The sequence below is a fragment of the Parambassis ranga genome, chromosome 2, assembly GCF_900634625.1.
Source record: "Parambassis ranga chromosome 2, fParRan2.1, whole genome shotgun sequence".
NCBI classification, from domain to species: Eukaryota; Metazoa; Chordata; class Actinopteri; family Ambassidae; genus Parambassis; species Parambassis ranga.
The window spans coordinates 43,858,656-43,878,211 of record NC_041023.1 but is presented as its reverse complement, the minus strand read 5'-3'; the positions used below and the strand labels follow the sequence as shown (position 1 = coordinate 43,878,211).

The 19,556-nt window shown below is 42.9% G+C and overlaps 2 protein-coding genes across 2 annotated transcripts in view; both read right to left on the bottom strand.

Annotated features, from left to right (window-relative positions):
- LOC114450023 (rho GTPase-activating protein 1-like) overlaps positions 1-12,437 on the bottom strand; it is a 150,551-nt gene extending 138,114 nt beyond the window's left edge. The window contains exon 1 of the mRNA XM_028427927.1: positions 12,343-12,437. The gene's annotated coding sequence lies outside the window, so the exon portion shown is untranslated. The remainder of the gene's footprint in view (positions 1-12,342) is intronic.
- Positions 1,688-11,998, bottom strand: LOC114444958 (gastrula zinc finger protein XlCGF17.1-like). The gene is made up of 4 exons (XM_028419869.1): positions 11,944-11,998; positions 10,574-10,837; positions 7,698-7,749; positions 1,688-2,439 (listed from the first exon to the last, which is right to left on the bottom strand). Exons 1-4 carry the CDS (start codon positions 11,969-11,971, stop codon positions 1,929-1,931), a joined length of 855 nt encoding a protein of 284 aa, XP_028275670.1. The 5' UTR covers positions 11,972-11,998; the 3' UTR covers positions 1,688-1,928.
- Positions 12,438-19,556: the final 7,119 nt, after the last annotated feature.

The following is a 19,556-nucleotide window of genomic DNA, read 5'->3' as shown; positions in this document are numbered from 1 at the left end:
CCTTAAGTAGATGGGTCCTGCTCAAGGTTTCTTCCTCTTAAAGGGAGTTTTTCCTTGCCACAGTGCTCTTAAGGGGGTTCAGGGTCTCTGTTAAACGCTTTGAGACCATTTCTGATTGTATAATGTGCTATATAAATAAAACTGAATTGTACTCCACGTCGTCATCACTGATGAGACCAACAATCGCAGTGTCGTCAGAGAACTTCTGCAGCACACAGCCGTCAGTGTTGTGTAGAGTTTTCTCTGGGTTTTTGGGACGACCAAGAGAGACTGGTCAGCTGACCTTAGAGAGCGAGCAGGGCAGTGGGGCTGGAGCATGTCAGACATGTACTGAGGGGCGAGACCATGAAGGGATTTAAAAACAATGAACAACAATGAATTTTAAAATCAATGCGAAAACGAATCGGGAGCCAGTGCAATGACTTTAAAATCGGAGTAATGTGCTCTCATTTCTTAGTCCCAGTTAAAAGCCGTGCAGCCGAGAAAGGAACGGTTTGGCTTTGGCCAGTTGTCTCAGTTGAAAAAAGCTTGCTTTGACAACTGCACTGATCTGGGCATCAAGTTTCAGATTGTAGTCAGATATTGTGTGCAGCAGAGGCATCACTGGGCCCAAACAGTATGACCTCTGTCTTAGTGTCGTTAAAATGTAGCAGATTTGCTGACAGCCAGGATTTAATTTCCTCGACACAGTCTAAGAGTTTTTGAACAGAATGAGTTTGGTTTTGTTTTAAGGGCATGTAGATTTGTGAATCATCTGCATAAAAATGGAAAGAGACACCATGTTTACGGAGAATGGACCCGAGAGGAAGGAGGTATAGGGAGGAGTGGGGCCAGAATAGAGCCTTGGGCCACTCCACAGGTAAGAGGGGCAGCAGAGGACTCAGCAGACCCCACACGGACATTAAAACTTCTGACCTAAACCACTGTAACGCACTGCCCTGGATTCCCACACAGTCTTTCAGTCGAGACAGGAGGATTTCATGGTCCCCTGTGTCGAAGGCCGCAGTGAGGTCGAGCAGGACCAGGATGACACGGTGGCCAGAGTCTGTGGCTAAAAGAATATCATTAAAAACCTTCAGTAGTGCAGTTTCTGTGCTGTGCTGGGTTTTAAAATCTGACTGGATCACCTCAAAGATTTCATGATCATCTAAAAACACATTCAACTGACTAAAAATTTGAGAGGACAGAAATGTCCAGACCAGGCTTCTTGATTAAAGGCTGCACCACAGCATGCGTAAAACCATCAGGGACTGTACCATTTATCAGACTGCTGTTTATAATATTGAGCACATCTGGAGCTACCGTTGGAAAAACCTCTTTAAAGAGACGGGGTGGAAGGAGATCCTTAGGGGAACCAGTTTTCGTCTAGGTGTCTTGACATTGCTTGTGGTGTCCACCAGGGGTCAGTATTAGGCCCTAATCTATTCAACTTGTATATTAATGATGTATTCAATGTATCTCAATGATTAACATGCATATTATTTGCAGAGGACACTAATATATTTTACTGTGATGACAACTATAATAACCTTATAAACACTGGATAGCTGGTGTACAAATAGATAATGTATCTGAGAATACATTTTTTGGAGTAATAATAGACAGTAAATTATCATGGAAAACACACATCAGCTTGCACTACTTTGCACACTTGTACCACCTCAAGATCCATGTAGTACCTGTTACACTGAGTTCATATCAGGGTCTATGTTGTGCTGTTACAACCATTACTCATTACTGTTAGGATGAAAACCCAAGAAAACAACTGTAAGTCACATCTTTTTTTCCTGCAAGGAGCAGTCACATACACAGACAGAAGTCTCTGAAGGAATACTCAAGGTCTTTCCTGAGCAGCTTATGACAAGGAAAAACAAAATCATATATCAAGGTAAAGATATAGATTTTTTAAATCTAACAAGAGCAGGACTTCATGTGTGGCTTCTAATGTGGACAGCTAAACTATTGCTTCGCCTAAAACATTTCCCACAGGTTTCGCAAAAAAATGGCTTCTCACCTGTGTGAGTTCTCATATGGCGACTCAAATCATCATTTCGACCAAAACATTTCCCACATGTTTTGCAAGAATATGGCTTCTCACCTGTGTGGGTTCTCATGTGGCGAGTCAACTTATCATTTCGACCAAAACATTTCCCACAGGTTTCGCAAGAAAATGGCTTCTCACCTGTGTGAGTTTTAATGTGGACAATTAAATGACCATTAATGCTGAAACATTTCCCACATGTTTTGCAAGAATATGGCTTCTCACCTGTGTGGGTTCTCATATGGCGATTCAACTTATCATTTCTAACAAAACATTTCCCACATGTTTTGCAAGAAAATGGCTTCTCACCTGTGTGAGTTCTCATGTGGTCACTTAAATGACTACTTTTCCTAAAACATTTCCCACATGGTTTTTCACCTATAACAACTCTCTGATGTCTATTACATTTCAGCTGACATGGAAAAGATTTTACACAATGTTCATATTTTAGGGATTTTTTTCCTGTAAAAACATTCTGAGACAGACACATGCCACGGCTTGTTTCTGGTTCGATATAGTTACTTTCAGTCACTATAGAGGGCTCAGTCTCCTCATTCAGTACATGCTGTTCTTCCTCCTGATTGCTGCAGAAAACCTGCTGTTCCTCTTTAACCTGTGGGGGTTCTGGTTCCTCCCAGGCCAGACTGCAGTTCCTCTCCTGGTTACAGAGCTGCTGGTCAGCTATAATCTGCTCTTCCTCCTTATAATTGTGTTGTTGAGAAAGATCTGGAGGATTAAAGGACACAAAAACACAGCATGTGATGTTTAGAAAATACAATCTAGTTCAAAACAATTGACGCATGATGTGTCACACTTTTTACATGTAATAACATAACAACTGTTTTTTTTCTATCATTGACCCCAATAAAAATGTAGCACAGAGCTATGATTAGGATCCTCCATGAGTCACAGGATTCACTGCTTGTTTGTAGGTTCACATACCTGTTCTGTGTAACTGTATCTCAGGTGTCAGGATAATGTTCAGCAGTGGGTCCTGATGGTTGATCTCTTCTTTGTATTGGATGACAGTCGGGTCAAAGTGGTCCAGACTGGAGCTTTTGTCCTGGTTACAGAGCTGCTGGTCAGACAGGATCTCTTCCTCCTTCCAGTCATGTTGTTGAGGAAGACCTGGAGGGACAAATGGACACAAAGACTAATGTGATGATGGAAACATCTAAAACCTGGAACAACGAAATGAGTTAATGCAACATTAAAACACTAACAAACAGAAAATATCATAAACATTCAGGTTCTGACAAAGAGAAAAAATTTCTGACTGATATGGAAAGGATTTTCCACACGTTTGACATTTTAGAGACATTTTACCTTGAGGAGCGTTGTGAGAGAGAACCATGTCATGGTTTGGTTCTGGTCCATCATAAGCAGCAGTTACTACAGAGGGATCAGTCTGCTCTTTCAGTACATGCTGCTCTCCTTCATGACTGGTGCAGACTTCCTGCTGTTCCTCTTTAACCTGTGGAGGTTCTGGTTCCTCCTGCTCCAGAATGGAGTTCTTCTTCTGGTTACAGAGCTGCTGGTCAGCCAGAACATCCTCCACTTGACAACAGTGTTGTTGAGGGAGATCTGCAGGTCAAAGGTCAGAAGAAAACAGAGAGTTTATGTGATCTCCATGACAGTAGCTCATCTGTCAAAAACCGAACCTCAATGATTCATCCAGGTCATTTCCTTTGAAAAGCTTGAAGCAGGACAACTGGACTTGTTAGAGTTCCTGAAGATGTTTAGCTGCTCCTACAAGCTGCTTCAAGCCTCTGAACAGTTCAGCACCTTCTTATACTAAAACTAATGATACACTTAAAGCTTTTTGTTTTTACAGTTGGTTTCACTTTTTGGTAACATTAGAGCCTTTGTTTAGATATTTATTCAGAATACAGTTCATTCACATACAGTCCACAGCAGCTCTCATTAACCCTTCAGAGTGCTGAAGTAAAAAACTAGACCCCTAGTAAAAGTTGCCAAACCGGTCTGAAAAGAAGTGAGAGTGTGGCCGGAGGGAGCCACAGGAGCTTTACAGGACTGTTTCAGCACAACAGACTGGGATGTGTTTAAGTAGGCTGCAACTCACAACAACTGCACTGACCTCCAAGAGTACTCAGAGACTGTCACTGCATACATCACCAAATGTATTGATGATGTAACTGAAACCAGGACTGTCAGCATTCGAGCCAGTCAGAAACCATGGCTGACAGGGAAGGTCTATAGGCTGCTGAGGGCCAGGAACGCTGCCTTCAGAAGAGGCGACGAGACCAGCCTAAGGTTAGCCAGAGCCAATCTGTCGCGTGGCATCAGGAAGGCGAAGAGGCAGTACTCCAGGAGGGTTGCCCACCACTTCAGCGACAGCAGGGACACCTGGAGCCTGTGGTGGGGGATACAGACCATCACAGACTACAAGCCCCCACCACAGACCTGTGACAGCAACAGCTCCCTGCTGAACCAGCTGAATGACTTCTTTGGAGGCTTTGAAGCACTCAACAGCACTCCTGCACAAAAAATCACATCCTCTCCCACTGACCAGGTATTTTTCCTGTCCCAAGCCAGCGTGAAGACATCTCTCAGCCAGATCAACGCACGCAAAGCTCCTGGTCTTGACAACATACCTGGCCGTGTGCTCAGAGACTGTGCTGAGGAGCTTGCTGAGGTGTTTTCAGACATCTTCAACATCTCACTGAGCCAGGCTGTTGTCCCCACCTGCTTCAAAGCCACCACGATCATCCCTGTGCCAAAAAAGTCCACCCCTGCCTGCTTCAATGACTACCGTCCAGTAGCACTCACACCCATCATCATGAAGTGCTTTGAACGGCCCTCCCTCCCTCTCTGGACCCCTTCCAGTTTGCATATCGGCCCAACCGGTCAACCAGTGATGCTGTTTCCACAGCACTCCACACAGCTCTCACCCACCTGGAAAATAAAGACTCATACGTTCGAATGCTGTTCATAGACTTCAGCTCAGCATTCAACACCATCATCCCACAGCAGCTCATCAACAAACTGGACCAGCTGGGGCTGAACTCCTTGCTGTGCAACTGGCTGCTGGACTTCCTCACCGGGAGACCTCAGACAGTGCGGGTCGGCAGAAACACATCCAGCACCATCACAATGAACACCGGGGCTCCCCAAGGATGTGTGCTGAGCCACCTCCTCTTCACTCGGCTTACCCATGACTGCACGCCAACACACAACTCCAACATCTTTGTGAAGTTTGCAGACGACACAACTGTGGTGGGTCTCATCTCCGGTGGAGATGAAACACAGGAATGAGGTGCACCTTCTGGCCGAGTGGTGCAGAGACCACAACCTCTCCCTGAATGTGGAGAAGACAAAGGAGATGGTTGTGGACTACAGGAGAGCACACAGTCAGCACACCCCTCTGACCATCGACGGTGCTGCTGTGGAGCAGGTGAGCAGCACCAAGTTCCTGGGTGTGCACATCACTGAGGACCTCTCCTGGACTAACAACACTGCATCCCTGACCAAGAAGGCCCAGCAGCACCTCTACTTCCTCCGCAAGCTTAAAAGAGCCAGAGCCCCTCCCTCCATCCTGTGCACCTTCTACAGAGGGGCTGTTGAGAGCATCCTGTTTAGTGCTGCAGTATTTTGATCAGGCAGATGCGCGGACACCAAAAACCTCTGTTGACGCTAAACTTTTTGTTGTGAACAAAAACTCATATTGTTGTTGTTCAGGTCACGTTTGAACGCAATAAATGAAAACGATTATCAACTTGGGCTACATCGATCATGCTCAGCTCAACAACTGATGACGTACACAGTGGTAATGTGCGAGCGTCTTCACCCAGCTTAGCTTCAAGTCATGAAGTCAGTGTCCTCCTGTTAGAAACACTATGTGCTGAATGTGAACTCTTTTCAAACAGAGACGTTGTTGTTCCGTGACATTGTCATGTTTACATACCTATTCTGTGTAACTTGATCTCAGGCTTCAGGAGGAGATCCAGCAGTTTGCGCTGACGGTCCATCTCTTCCTCGTACTGGACGATAGTTTGTTCAAACACTCCCATTATTTCAGCAGCAGCAGCAGTTAGCCGCTCGCTGATAAAACCTCTCAGAAACTCAGCAGCAGCCATTCAGATGTGATAAAACACTCACAGTAGTTACACTTCTGTTCAACTAGCGAACAAACTACTTCTTCACGTGGTGTGCTGTCGCTGTGCTCTTTGCTTTCCCTCTCCCTCTTTCCTTTTCTTCTTCTTCTTAAGAGTGTTGGCGATTGGCAGTCACCTTGTAAGGAGCATTACCGCCATCTGCCGGACTGGAGTGTTACAGCAGCAGAACAAATCATAAGAATGCCGTGTGCTACTAGAGAAACATATAGGAAAATATAGGAATAGGAAAATCAAGCTGGTTGGTGAGGAACAGAGCGGACAGTTTGTTGGTCTCAGTGTTAATTACTTACTAAACACGGGGTTACAAAATAAGCAGAGCGCTGGATTTTCTTAGAAGAAGAACAAAATTTACATTTTGAAGCACCAACTTCATTTTTACAAATATAGTTTAAGGAAACAGAAATGAGTAGTGAAATAACTTTTATTGGCCCAACAGAAACATTTTTTATGTGCATTTGAAAAATAGTTAGCTAAAACCTCATACTAGCAAAACAAACTAGTCAAAAGAAAAGAATGTTAGCTTAACAAAAATAATAGTTCAGTCAAATATCAGACTAGTATTATTCTAATAGAATACAAAAATAAAAGAATATAGAATATTGTATTTACATCTAAAGCACAAAAAGAATGTTCAATTATTGATATTTTATATTTTGGACATGGACATGTCCAGTTTTTAAGTCGGACTTTGGTTTGAGTTAATAAACACTATGTTTCCATGGAAACAGCACAGTTTCACACAAAAGGTTTGAAAAACATAAATACGATACAGCTTCAATCATTGTAATGTTTGATGCTTCTCTTTCATCCTCGCTGTCCTGTCTACAGTCGATCTGTCCAGGATCATCCAGAACAAGAAGATCCATCAGTGCAGTTTTTACAGGAGCTCAGTGGTTAGGAGCTCATTTCACTGCTTCTAAGACAAAAACATGTTCTGACCTGAAATCACAGTCAGTGATTCAAATGAAAGTGAAACATCATCAACATTTAAAGCACACAGTTGAAGCTGCTGTCACTTCCACACACTCTGCTTCTACACACAGCACAGACTCACTGAGGAACCAGGCCTGCAGTACCAGGCACCAAATCCAGCATGTAGAGGTTCAGTGAATGTGGTGATGAAGGTGTGGAGGTGGATCAGTGTGTCAGAGGAGATGCTGTAGAAGGACAGAGTGCCAGCAGGACAGTCCACATACACTGCTACTCTGTGAGAGACAGAGGAGGAGGAGGAAAAGAGTGTTCTTCTTTTATTGTGCCAGACAGAGTAACCAAAATCAGAGCAGATCAGAGTCCAGGACTGATCGTTTCGTCCAAACATGCAGTCAGCTCTGTCTCCTTTCCTTCTGATTCTTCTGTAACTCAGTGATATATCAACCACTCCTCTCCACTCGACCTCCCAGTAACAGCGACCAGTCAGAACATTTCTACACAGAAGCTGAGGCCTACAGTCAAATCTGTCTGGATGATCAGGATATGGCTGCTTCTCTCTCACATGTGTCACCTCCCTGTTGTTGTCAGACAGTTTGAGGTTTCTGTGCACTGAGTTCGTGTCGACTTCAAGTTGGCAGAAATCTGATGGAGAGAAAAAGACACAGCTGCAGTTTATCATCTGACACATCTGATGGCTTCATTCTGTCTTTACTGACTGATGTGTTGTTCATTCATACAAAGTTTATCATCAGACTTTTTGTCACTAATGTTTGAATGAACAAATACACAACTATCAGCTTTGTGTTCAAACACAAACTGGGTATTTGCAGCAATGTGAGTAAAGACAGACAACACATTTATAACATCAGAAGTGCAACAACATCAACCATATCATTGGATAAAGAGCATCATACAAAAGCTCCTTCATCAAAGTTTGGAGTAGAATCTTGACTGAAAGGACAGACTCTGACATCCTGATCTCCTCTGGAAGGACTTCCACAGCTTGGAGGCTCTAAGGACAAACTCTCTGTCCTCTTTATTTGGAATCTAGATTTGGATTCACCAGGAGAGCCACATCTGAGGACCTCAGGGCCCGTGAAGGTTCATAGTGAGTTCAAAGGTCAGAAATATACCGTATTTTCACGTACATAAGGTGCACCTAAAAGTCTAAAATTTTCTCAAAAGTCAGCCGTGCGCCTTACGTATGGGTTGAGTACCAGACACAGGGATGTGATACGTAAACTACGTACGCTGGCATGTGCAGAAAAACACTACGTCACACGTACGTAAGCTAGCAGCGATGAACCAATCAGATCGATACTACATAATACGTACATTATGTACGCTGGCAGCAATTCACCAATCAGCTGAACGCTACGGTACAGCTCCCGGCAGGTATATTACTGGTATGCTGCAAAACAATATCATTTGTTTAACTATGGACCCCTGAAGATGGCACCAGTGAAGAGACTTGCTTACAAGGCGCAATTCAAGCTGCAGGCGATCAGGTATGCGGTTGCTAATGGAAAAGGAGCAGCTGCAAAGGAATTCGGCATAAATTAATCTATGGTTCAGAAGTGGAGGAAGCAGTAAAATGAACTGTGGCAAGCAAAGAAAACAAAACTGAGCTTCTGTGGCAACAAAGCAAGGTGGCCACAGAAGACCGACTCGAGCAACGGAACATTGAACAAAGAACTGCCAGGAGAAGCGTCTCTACGGTCACCATGAAGGCAACAACGATAGCACAGGACATGGATATCGAACACTTTAAAGGAGATCCGGCTTGGTGCTTTCGTTTTATGAAAAGGCGTCATCTCTCGATCCACACAACGACTACTGTGGCGCAGCAACTTCCAGCGGATTACAAAGAAAAGCTGGCCAGCTTCCGCGCCTACTGCAGTGACAAGGTTGTCAGCAAAAACATCCAGCCCAGCCACATCATAAACATGGATGAGGTCCCCCTCACTTTCGACATCCCTGTGAACCAAACTGTGGATAGAACAGGGCCCAGCACAATATCAATACAGACCACAGGGCACGAGAAGTCAGCGTTGACTGTTGTTCTCGGTTGCCATGGTAACAGACAGAAACTTCCACCTATGGTAATTTTTAAGAGGAAGACGCTGCCTAAAGAAATGTTTCCAGCAGGGGTCGTCATTGAGGCGAATCAAAAGGGCTGGATGGACGGGAGACTACGGCTTGAACAGAGCGTTTAAAGTGAAGTTGCGAGCGGCGTGGGAGCGATGGATGGCAGACTGGGAGGCAGCGCTGGGCAAGTTATGCCAGCATATGTGAGTCGATTGTGGATGCGTGGACTAATGTTTCTGCATTGACTGTTGTCCGAGCTATTGTGAAAGACGGCATAATTTCCGAACAGCAACGACAGTGACAGTGACTCTGACAGTGATGATGCTGGTATGCAAGCACCCGCACAGTTGTTTAATTCTGACACTGAAGATGAGGACTTTGATGGGTTTGCAGGAGAGGATTGATTAAAATGTGAGTGTATTCTACATAGCTGTAATAAAGTTCGACTTAACTCACTGTTTTGCTTCTGTTACCTTTTTTTGCGCAGAAGGTATGTTTTAGCGTAGCATGCACCTTATGTATGTGCTGAGGACAGAAATAGACCCTGTAATTGAGACTGCGCCTTATAATGCGGTGCGCCTTATGGTCGCGAAAATACGGTAACGTGGCTTCAAAGCATTTAGTGCTTTAAAATAATAAATCAAATGTTGGAAGCAGCTGTAAAAGTCAGAGGCAGCCAGTGCAGGAAGAGTGTGGCATGAGAGATGTTTGTAGGCATTGCTGTGATTACAAATTTGTTTCATTAGTTAATTAGCAGAACAGCTGTTAGGGAGTAGATGCATGTGTGTGTTAGCATAAGGACAGCTGAAGGACTGGGTGGTTGAGTTAATCCCCCTCCACACCTGGTTGGTTATGTGACCATGCTGATTGAAGTGAAATTATGTCTTACATCATATACACATTTGTTACTTATTTTACATGCAGTGTTACTGTAAAATCACAGTTCATCACCTTCATAACCACCTTCACTCATGGTACAAACTACTAATAAATAAACTTAACTTGAGCTTCTATGTTAATTTAACGAAACATATCAAAACATATGAGTTTTAATAGACAATTAAGTGTCAGTATTAGTGCAGAGTGTGTAATGTGGTAGTCTTGTTTTTGCAAAACTGACACTAGCGTAGAGCTTTAACACTATTGAGTGTTAGCCAGTGTTACTTTCTAACACCTGTCAGAGTCGAAAATAACTGTCAATGGGTGTAAAAATATACACTTTCAAGTGTACATTCACATTAATGCATTCTGACACACATGAAAATTGAGAATTGGAATAATTTGAGAATAAGAATTGAGAATGCACATTCTCGCCTGTGTGGGATCTCGGATGTGTATTAAGATTCCACTGATTTAAAGAATTTTCCACAAAACTTACATTTTAGATACTTCTTTCCTGGAGAGTTGTGAGAGAGAACCACATCACAGCTTGGATCAGGTTGTATATGGTGACTTTCATCAGTAGCAGATTCCTCATTCAGTACATGCTGCTCTCCCTCATCCCTGCTGCAGAGAACCTGCTGCTCCTCTGTAATCTGCGCGGGTTCTGAGTCCTCCCAGTCCATACTGCAGTCCTCCTGGTTACAGAGCTGCTGGTGAGACAGGGCCTCTTCCTCTTTACAGTCATGTTGTTGAGTGAAAACTGGAGACAAATGGACACAAAGACCAATGTGATGATGGAAACATCTAATAATAAAAATAATAAAGCATTGGTCTTATATTGCGCCTTTCTTCTCTGTTGGGCAGGCAAAGCGCTTTTACATTGAGATGCATTATTCATTCACACCACATTCACACAGTGGCAGTGGCAAGCTACAGATGTAGCCACAGCTCCCCTGGGGGAGACTGACAAGGTGCACCTACCGCCTCTCTGACAACAGCCGATTCATTCATATGCATGCATACACCAGTGAGTGCACTGCAGGCAATGCGGGTAAACTGCCTTGCCTAAGGACACACAACAATGACTGGGGTCGACCCGCCAACCTTCCAGTTATTGGACAACCCTGCTCTACTACTGAGCCACTGCTGCCCATCTAAAACTTGGAACAAACCAAATTAGTTAATGTTAGGGGTGTGCCATCTAGTGCACACTTCTGCTTGTGGTTTTTGAGGCCAGGTTTAGAGTGTGAGCAAAGCATTTAACATGTAGGAACTTTCCCAGTTGAGCAGCAACGTCCATATTTGATATGTTGCCCGTGACTAACACCAGCACCTTTGTCTGTAATGTAACACAGAAGGTCATTCCTTCTTGTGGCCATCAAACTGTACAACTCCTCCCTCTGACATCAGTCTGATCTAACACACTGTAGAACTGTCAGATTTTACTGCACACAGTAATCATGTTGTATTATATATGACTTGATTTGCATTGGATTTATCTTGAATGTTTATTATTGTTTAGAATTTTATTTGATTTTTTTTTATTCTTCAAAGCCATTTCCCCCTGAAATTAATAAAATGTTTCCGATTCTGATCATCGCTTGGACTGAGGTCCTTCTCCTAAAACGTCCGGGTGGATATGTGCCATTTTTTTCCCCTTTCTGCACTATAGTTGTTAAAAGAATGGATTTTTGAACATTTATGAAATCGGGCACACCCCTAGTTAATGCAACATAACAATACTAACAAACAGAAAATATTCATAAATATTCAGGTTCTGATTAAGAGAAAAAAAACTTTTAATGTAAAGTTCTGACTGATATTTAAAGGATTTTCCACAGGTTTGACATTTTAGAGACGTTTTACCTTGAGGAGCGTCGTGAGAGAGAACCATGTCATGGTTTGGTTCTGGTCCATCATAAACAGCAGTTACTATAGAGGGATCAGTCTGCTCTTTCAGTTCATGCTGCTCTCCTTCATGACTGGTGCAGACTTCCTGCTGTTCCTCTTTAACCTGTGGAGGTTCTGGTTTCTCCTGGTCCAGAATGGAGTTCTTCCTCTGGTTACAGAGCTGCTGATCAACTAGAATCAGCTCTTCCTCCATTTCAATTGAGGGATTCCAATTCCAATTGTGTTTTTGAGTGAGAACTGGAGAGTTAAAGGAAACAAGAAAAGAGAGAATGTGATGGAAAATACATTCTAGTTCAGAACAATTGCAGCCTCCATGAGTCACAGGATTCACTGCTTGTTTGTAGGTTCACATACATGTTCTGTGTAACTGTCTCGCAGGTGTCAGGATAATGTTCAGCAGTGGGTCCTGATGGTTGATCTCTTCTTTGACAGTCGGGTCAAAGTGGTCCAGTCTGGAACTTTTGTCCTGGTTACAGAGCTGCTGGTCAGACAGGATCTCTTCCTCCTTACAGTCATGTTGTTGAGGGAGACCTGGAGGGACAAATGGACACAAAGACTAATGTGATGATGGAAACATCTAAAACCTGGAACAACCAAATGAGTGAATGCTAGGCTTGTGCAAAATCGTGTGCATCAGAAAACCTGTCACCGATTAATATTTGCCACTTATCGATTACAGCAATTAGTGCCTCATCATGATGACGCATTTTTGTGTGCGACATACTCTCACCATCACCCGCACATGTGAGCCCACAATAACAATAATGGTGGAAGGCAGTGGTGTTCAGTTAAATGATGCGGGGCAGCACGTTCCTAACAGAGGTTCAACATCTGTCACCATAAGCCGGAGCACGAAGAAAGTCGAAGAAAGACGAAGAAAGCCGGAAGAAAGCGCAATGAGGCCACAATGCCGGTTACAGCTGTAGTATATAGTGCGCATGCATACGCGACATGCGTTAGGTGTGAAGCGTGGAGCGCCGCTTGTTGCCATAGTAACTGGATGTTTGTTGTTATTAAAAGAATGAACTCCAACTGGAGAAGCTGCCTCCCGATCTTTATTTACGGACTCCACAGTAATAAAGGAAAACATTGCAACAGCGAAGTCTCCTCCAGCAGATACCGGAAAGAATTCCACTCAGCCGAGAATCCGCGATACGTTTAGTCTTTGTGCTCCTTCCGACCAAACTAAGCACTGGAAGAATGTAACAGGTTGATTTGCACAGGCATACATTTAAATGTGGAATTGTCCAGTTTGTTTGTTTTTTGTGCTGCTGTTCTACAGTCTGAGTGAAAACATGCACTAGTGTGGGACATATTCGTCACAGGTTCATTTGCACAGACACATTTTTTAACTTGAAACAATCACTGATGTGACTTTTTTCTGAACTTATTTGTCCTGTTTAATTTTAATGTTGACATGCACTGCTCTGTGACCTTAAGATAAGAACATTTGAAGGACAAAGTTACTTTAAATGTTTGCTTCATTATTACTTTGAAGCAGTTTGTGCATCTGTTATCAATACATATTTCAAACATGGCTGGTTGGTGCCTAATCACTACTCACCAGCTTAACCTGTTAGAATGAAGTCGTTAACTTGACTGATGATTTGTCCGTATCATTTTAGAACAATGTGGCGATTTAGAGTCAAAACCATGTGAGTGCCATTGTCATCAATTATTCGTCAAATGAATCGTTATCACCGTCACAATTAATCGTGATTATTTTTTTTGCCAATATTGCCCAACCCTAATTAAATACTAACAAACAGAAAATATCATAAACATTCAGGTTCTGACAAAGAGACAAAACACTTTTATGTTAAGTTCTGACTGATATTAAAGGATTTTCCACAAATTTGACATTTTAGAGACATTTTACCTTGAGGAGCGTTGTGAGAGAGAACCATGCAATGGTTTGGTTCTGGTCCATCATAAGCAGCAGTTACTACAGAGGGATCAGTCTCCTCTTTCAGTTCATGCTGCTCTCCTTCATGACTGGTGCAGACTTCCTGCTGTTCCTCTTTAACCTGTGGAGGTTCTGGTTTCTCCTGCTCCAGAATGGAGTTCTTCCTCTGGTTACAGAGCTGCTGATCAACTAGAATCAGCTCTTCCTCCATTTCAATTGAGGGATTCCAATTCCAATTGTGTTTTTGAGTGAGAACTGGAGAGTTAAACAAGAAAAGAGAGAATGTGATGGAAAATACATTCTAGTTCAGAACAATTGCAGCCTCCATGAGTCACAGGATTCACTGCTTGTTTGTAGGTTCACATACATGTTCTGTGTAACTGTCTCGCAGGTGTCAGGATAATGTTCAGCAGTGGGTCCTGATGGTTGATCTCTTCTTTGACAGTCGGGTCAAAGTGGTCCAGTCTGGAACTTTTGTCCTGGTTACAGAGCTGCTGGTCAGACAGGATCTCTTCCTCCTTACAGTCATGTTGTTGAGGGAGACCTGGAGGGACAAATGGACACAAAGACTAATGTGATGATGGAAACATCTAAAACCTGGAACAACCAAATTAATTAATGCTAGGCTTGTGCAAAATCGTGTGCATCAGAAAACCTGTCACCGATTAATATTTGCCACTTATCGATTACAGCAATTAGTGCCTCATCATGATGACGCATTTTTGTGTGCGACATACTCTCACCATCACCCGCACATGTGAGCCCACAATAACAATAATGGTGGAAGGCAGTGGTGTTCAGTTAAATGATGCGGGGCAGCACGTTCCTAACAGAGGTTCAACATCTGTCACCATAAGCCGGAGCACGAAGAAAGTCGAAGAAAGACGAAGAAAGCCGGAAGAAAGCGCAATGAGGCCACAATGCCGGTTACAGCTGTAGTATATAGTGCGCATGCATACGCGACATGCGTTAGGTGTGAAGCGTGGAGCGCCGCTTGTTGCCATAGTAACTGGATGTTTGTTGTTATTAAAAGAATGAACTCCAACTGGAGAAGCTGCGTCCCGATCTTTATTTACGGACTCCACAGTAATAAAGGAAAACATTGCAACAGCGAAGTCTCCTCCAGCAGATACCGGAAAGAATTCCACTCAGCCGAGAATCTGCGATACGTTTATCAGTCAGTTTGCTCCTTACGACCAAACTAAGAGCTGGAAGAATGTAACAGGTTGATTTGCACAGGCATACATTTAAATGTGGAATTGTCCAGTTTGTTTGTTTTTTGTGCTGCTGTTCTAAAGTCTGAGTGAAAACATGCACTAGTGTGGGACATATTCCAGTCACAGGTTCATTTGCACAGACACATTTTTTAACTTGAAACAATCACTGATGTGACTTTTTTCTGAACTTATTTGTCCTGTTTAATTTTAATGTTGACATGCACTGCTCTGTGACCTTAAGATAAGAACATTTGAAGGACAAAGTTACTTTAAATGTTTGCTTCATTATTACTTTGAAGCAGTTTGTGCATCTGTTATCAATACATATTTCAAACATGGCTGGTTGGTGCCTAATCACTACTCACCAGCTTAACCTGTTAGAATGAAGTCGTTAACTTGACTGATGATTTGTCCGTATCATTTTAGAACAATGTGGCGATTTAGAGTCAAAACCATGTGAGTGCCATTGTCATCAATTATTCGTCAAATTAATCGTTATCACCGTCACAATTAATCGTGATTATTTTTTTTGCCAATATTGCCCAACCCTAATTAAATACTAACAAACAGAAAATATCATAAACATTCAGGTTCTGACAAAGAGACAAAACACTTTTATGTTAAGTTCTGACTGATATTAAAGGATTTTCCACAAATTTGACATTTTAGAGACGTTTTACCTTGAGGAGCGTTGTGAGAGAGAACCATGCAATGGTTTGGTTCTGGTCCATCATAAGCAGCAGTTACTACAGAGGGATCAGTCTCCTCTTTCAGTTCATGCTGCTCTCCTTCATGACTGGTGAAGACTTCCTGCTGTTCCTCTTTAACCTGTGGAGGTTCTGGTTCCTCCTGGTCCAGAATGGAGTTCTTCTTCTGGTTACAGAGCTGCTGGTCAGCCAGAACATCCTCCACTTTAAAACTGTGTTGTTGAGGGAGATCTGCAGGTCAAAGGTCAGAAGAAAACAGAGAGTTTAGGTGATCTCCATGACAGTAGCTCATTTGTCTGAACCTCAATGATTCATCCAGGTCATTTCCTTTGAAAAGCTTGAAGCAGGACAACTGGACTTGTAAGAGTTCCTTGAAGATGTTTAGCTGCTCCTACAAGCTGCTTCAAGCCTCTGAACAGTTCAGCACCTTCTTATAATAAAACTAATGATACACTTAAAGCTTTTTGTTTTTACAGTTGGTTTCACTTTTTGGTAACATTAGAGCCTTTGTTTAGATATTTATTCAGAATACAGTTTATTCACATACAGTCCACAGCAGCTCTCATTAACCCTTCAGAGTGCTGAAGTAAAAAACTGAACACACCTTTAAGGCTGTTCCATACTCCACGACAACAGAGAACTCGCTCCACAGGTTTTAAGAGTAAAAAAAAAAGTTAGTTTCGGCACAGAGGCGTGTGTGTGCAGAACTCCTCATATGGCCCTCCTATGCAGCGCACGTCACACACAAAAGGTTGACAATGCAATTGTATTGCAAATTGTGAGCACAGTCGTGGTTACCTGGCCTAACGAGCTGATAATGTTCAGGGAAGAGGGCGTACAGCATGACAATAGGTAGAAGATCAGTGTAGCTGACTGTAGCAGACCTCTGGTCTGTGTGAGTTTAACTCTGTGAACGTGTTTTATTTATATAGCGCATTTTACAATCAGAAATTGTCTCAAAGCACTTCACAGAAACCCAGAGCGTGAGACCCAGAGCCTGAACCCCCTTAGGAGCACTGTGGCAAGGAAAAACTCCCTTTAAGAGGAAGAAACCTTGAGCAGGACTCGTCTACTTAAGGAAGAACCAGTCCTGCTGCCAGTCGGCCGGGTAGAGGAGGAGAAGAGGGAGATAGGACAGAGAGGATGAAGGAGAGAGAGAGAGAGAGAGAGAGAGAGAGGAGCAAACATGCAGCAAACATGATACAGTACAGAGCTTCTAATGGATAACTATATATATCTTCAGTCCATAAGTAGTAATATGGTTTAAGGTCACCTTTCCTATAGAACAGGTCTTTACCTTATTTTATTAAACAAACTATACAGTCTTGTGTTATTTATCTTACTTGACAGGCGGCAAATCATTAATTAATTCACTGATTAAATGTAACTTCATACTGTCTGCACATGCGCACATACAGGTGAGCACACTCCCACCAGCGGGTAGAGAGCGCGTGTTGTTTTGCTCATGTTGGATAGACTGAACTCCATTGACTAAGCTAAGCTAAGGGTTGTGCGCGAGTGCATTTAGAACACTATTTAGAAGCACTAGTTAGAAACACTATGTGTTGAATGTGCACTCTTTTCAAACAGAGCCGTTGTTGTTCCGTGACATTGTCATGTTTACATACCTATTCTGTGTAACTTGATCTCAGGCTTCAGGAGCAGATCCAGCAGTTTGCGCTGACGGTCCATCTCTTCCTCGTACTGGACGATAGTTTGTTCAAACACTCCCAATATTTCAGCAGCAGCAGCAGTTAGCCGCTCGCTGATAAAACCTCTCAGAAACTCAGCAGCAGCCATTCAGATGTGATAAAACACTCACAGTAGTTACACTTCTGTTCAGCTTCTGCTGGCTGTGCTCGTCTTTGGTTTCCTCTTCCACTTCCTCCTTCTCTTCTTCTTCCTCAGTTTACTGGCGGTTGGCAGCCAGCTTGCAAGGCGCATTACCGCCACCTGGCGGACCGGAGTGTGGACAGTAGTCCTGCTTTTCCCTGTCCTGTCCTGTTTTTTCTTTCAGTATAAAAACTGGCTATATATTAGAAACTTAAATTATCTCAAACTTATAAAATGATCCTGAGAATAATGTTACTGAATGTGACAGTGTTTATACAAGTAGAAGTCACAATGTGCTGTTTAGTGTTCTGTGTTCAACATTCAGCTTCTTCCTCCCCCTTTGTATTATGTCCTCCTGCACTGTCAGCATTCTTCATGTTTTGAGGAACAGGGTAACAGAGAGCTCAAACACTCAGAAAATGGAGCACAGGGCCACCACTCTGGTCCTGGCAGTCCTCCTGCTGGCTGCCAGACCAAACTGCAACAATCCCTACTTTTAGAACCAGCAGTATAATACTCCTATTGGAGCTGTTAGTTGTTTTTTGTTTCATTGATTCATTCATGATGTAGGATGTAAATACACCACTGTACATATCTCAGCTGTACATTTATGTTTATTTTTTTATTTTTAATTCTAGATTATTTGTCACTGTTTCTGGTTTTAAAGTCTTATCTTTGATCTTATCTTAGAGGCAGTATTTTAGGCACAATTTCTGGAAAATTAATAGACTTATTTATGAAGTATCTTAAAATCACAGGAAAATAGAATATACGGTAAGTTAAGTTTTTATATCTACTGTTCAGACTCCAGTCCGGCGGTAATGCGCCTTGCAAGTTGGCTAAACTGAAAAAGAAGAAGTCAGCAGGAGAAAAGGGAAAACAAAGACGAGCACAGCGACAGCAGAAGCTGAACAGAAGTGTAACTACTGTGAGTGTTTTATCACATCTGAATGGCTGCTGCTGAGTTTCTGAGAGGTTTTATCAGCGAGCGGCTAACTGCTGCTGCTGCTGAAATATTGGGAGTGTTTGAACAAACTATCGTCCAGTACGAGGAAGGGGTGGGCGAATCGATCTAAATATCGATAGTATCGATACCAAAGTTAGGATCAGTAATTATTCGGTACTAGTGTGATGAGATCGATATTTCTGTGGAAGTGTCTCTTCTATACCTTCAGCAGCTTTACTCGTATTTACTCGCGGTGCAGACAGCGCTCCTCTCTCACTCTGCTCAGTGCGCAGGCGCACTCCGCCCCTCCTTCGCCACTCTGCCGGAGCAGACGGAGCTCCTGATTGGCTGTAAAGTACAGCTAGAATCATGGAGATGACAGAGAGGAAGAGGAGCGCTGTTTGGAGTAATTTCACAGCGACAGACGAGAAGAAGAAACTGCCAATTGTGAGGTGCAGGAAAGCGACCTGCCACTGTGGAAACACAACTAATTTACACAAACTAAATTACACTAATTTAGACTTCACCTCCAGTCTGCCTGAACACACGTTAGTCCCTTCAACCAGTCTGACAGAGTCTGTGGATGCAGAAGGACAGACAGACTGTTAGGATTCTGTGGTTCTTGATTTGTTTTCTGTTTAGTTTTCATTCCTGCTGAATCTGTGATCTGTGTGTTTGCAGTTGTGTCTTGTGTTTCCTGTTTTATTTTGAAAGTCCATGTTTCCCCTTGTGTTCCTGTGTGTTTTACTTCCTTGTGTTTCCCGCCTTAAGGATTGCTTGCCCCGCCCTAATGGGTCTCACCTGTGTCCTGTTACCCTTCTGTATTTAAGTCCTGTGTTTATCCATGCTGTGTTCCTGTGTGTGTTTCCATCCTCCCTTTTGGATCCCTGTTAGGTTTGGTTTGTTTTTTACTGGTTTGTTCTTGTTGAATTAGTTAGTTGTTTTTTACTCCTTTGATT

Coding starts and splice junctions, on each gene's coding strand:
- LOC114444958 (XM_028419869.1), bottom strand. CDS start 11,971: ATGGTTCTCTCTCACGACGCTCCTCAAG. Junction 10,838..11,943: donor CTCTCACGACGCTCCTCAAG/GTAAAACGTCTC, acceptor ATTTGTCTCCAG/TTTTCACTCAACAACATGAC. Junction 2,440..7,697: donor GTGCACAGAAACCTCAAACT/GTCTGACAACAA, acceptor GAAATGTAATAG/ACATCAGAGAGTTGTTATAG.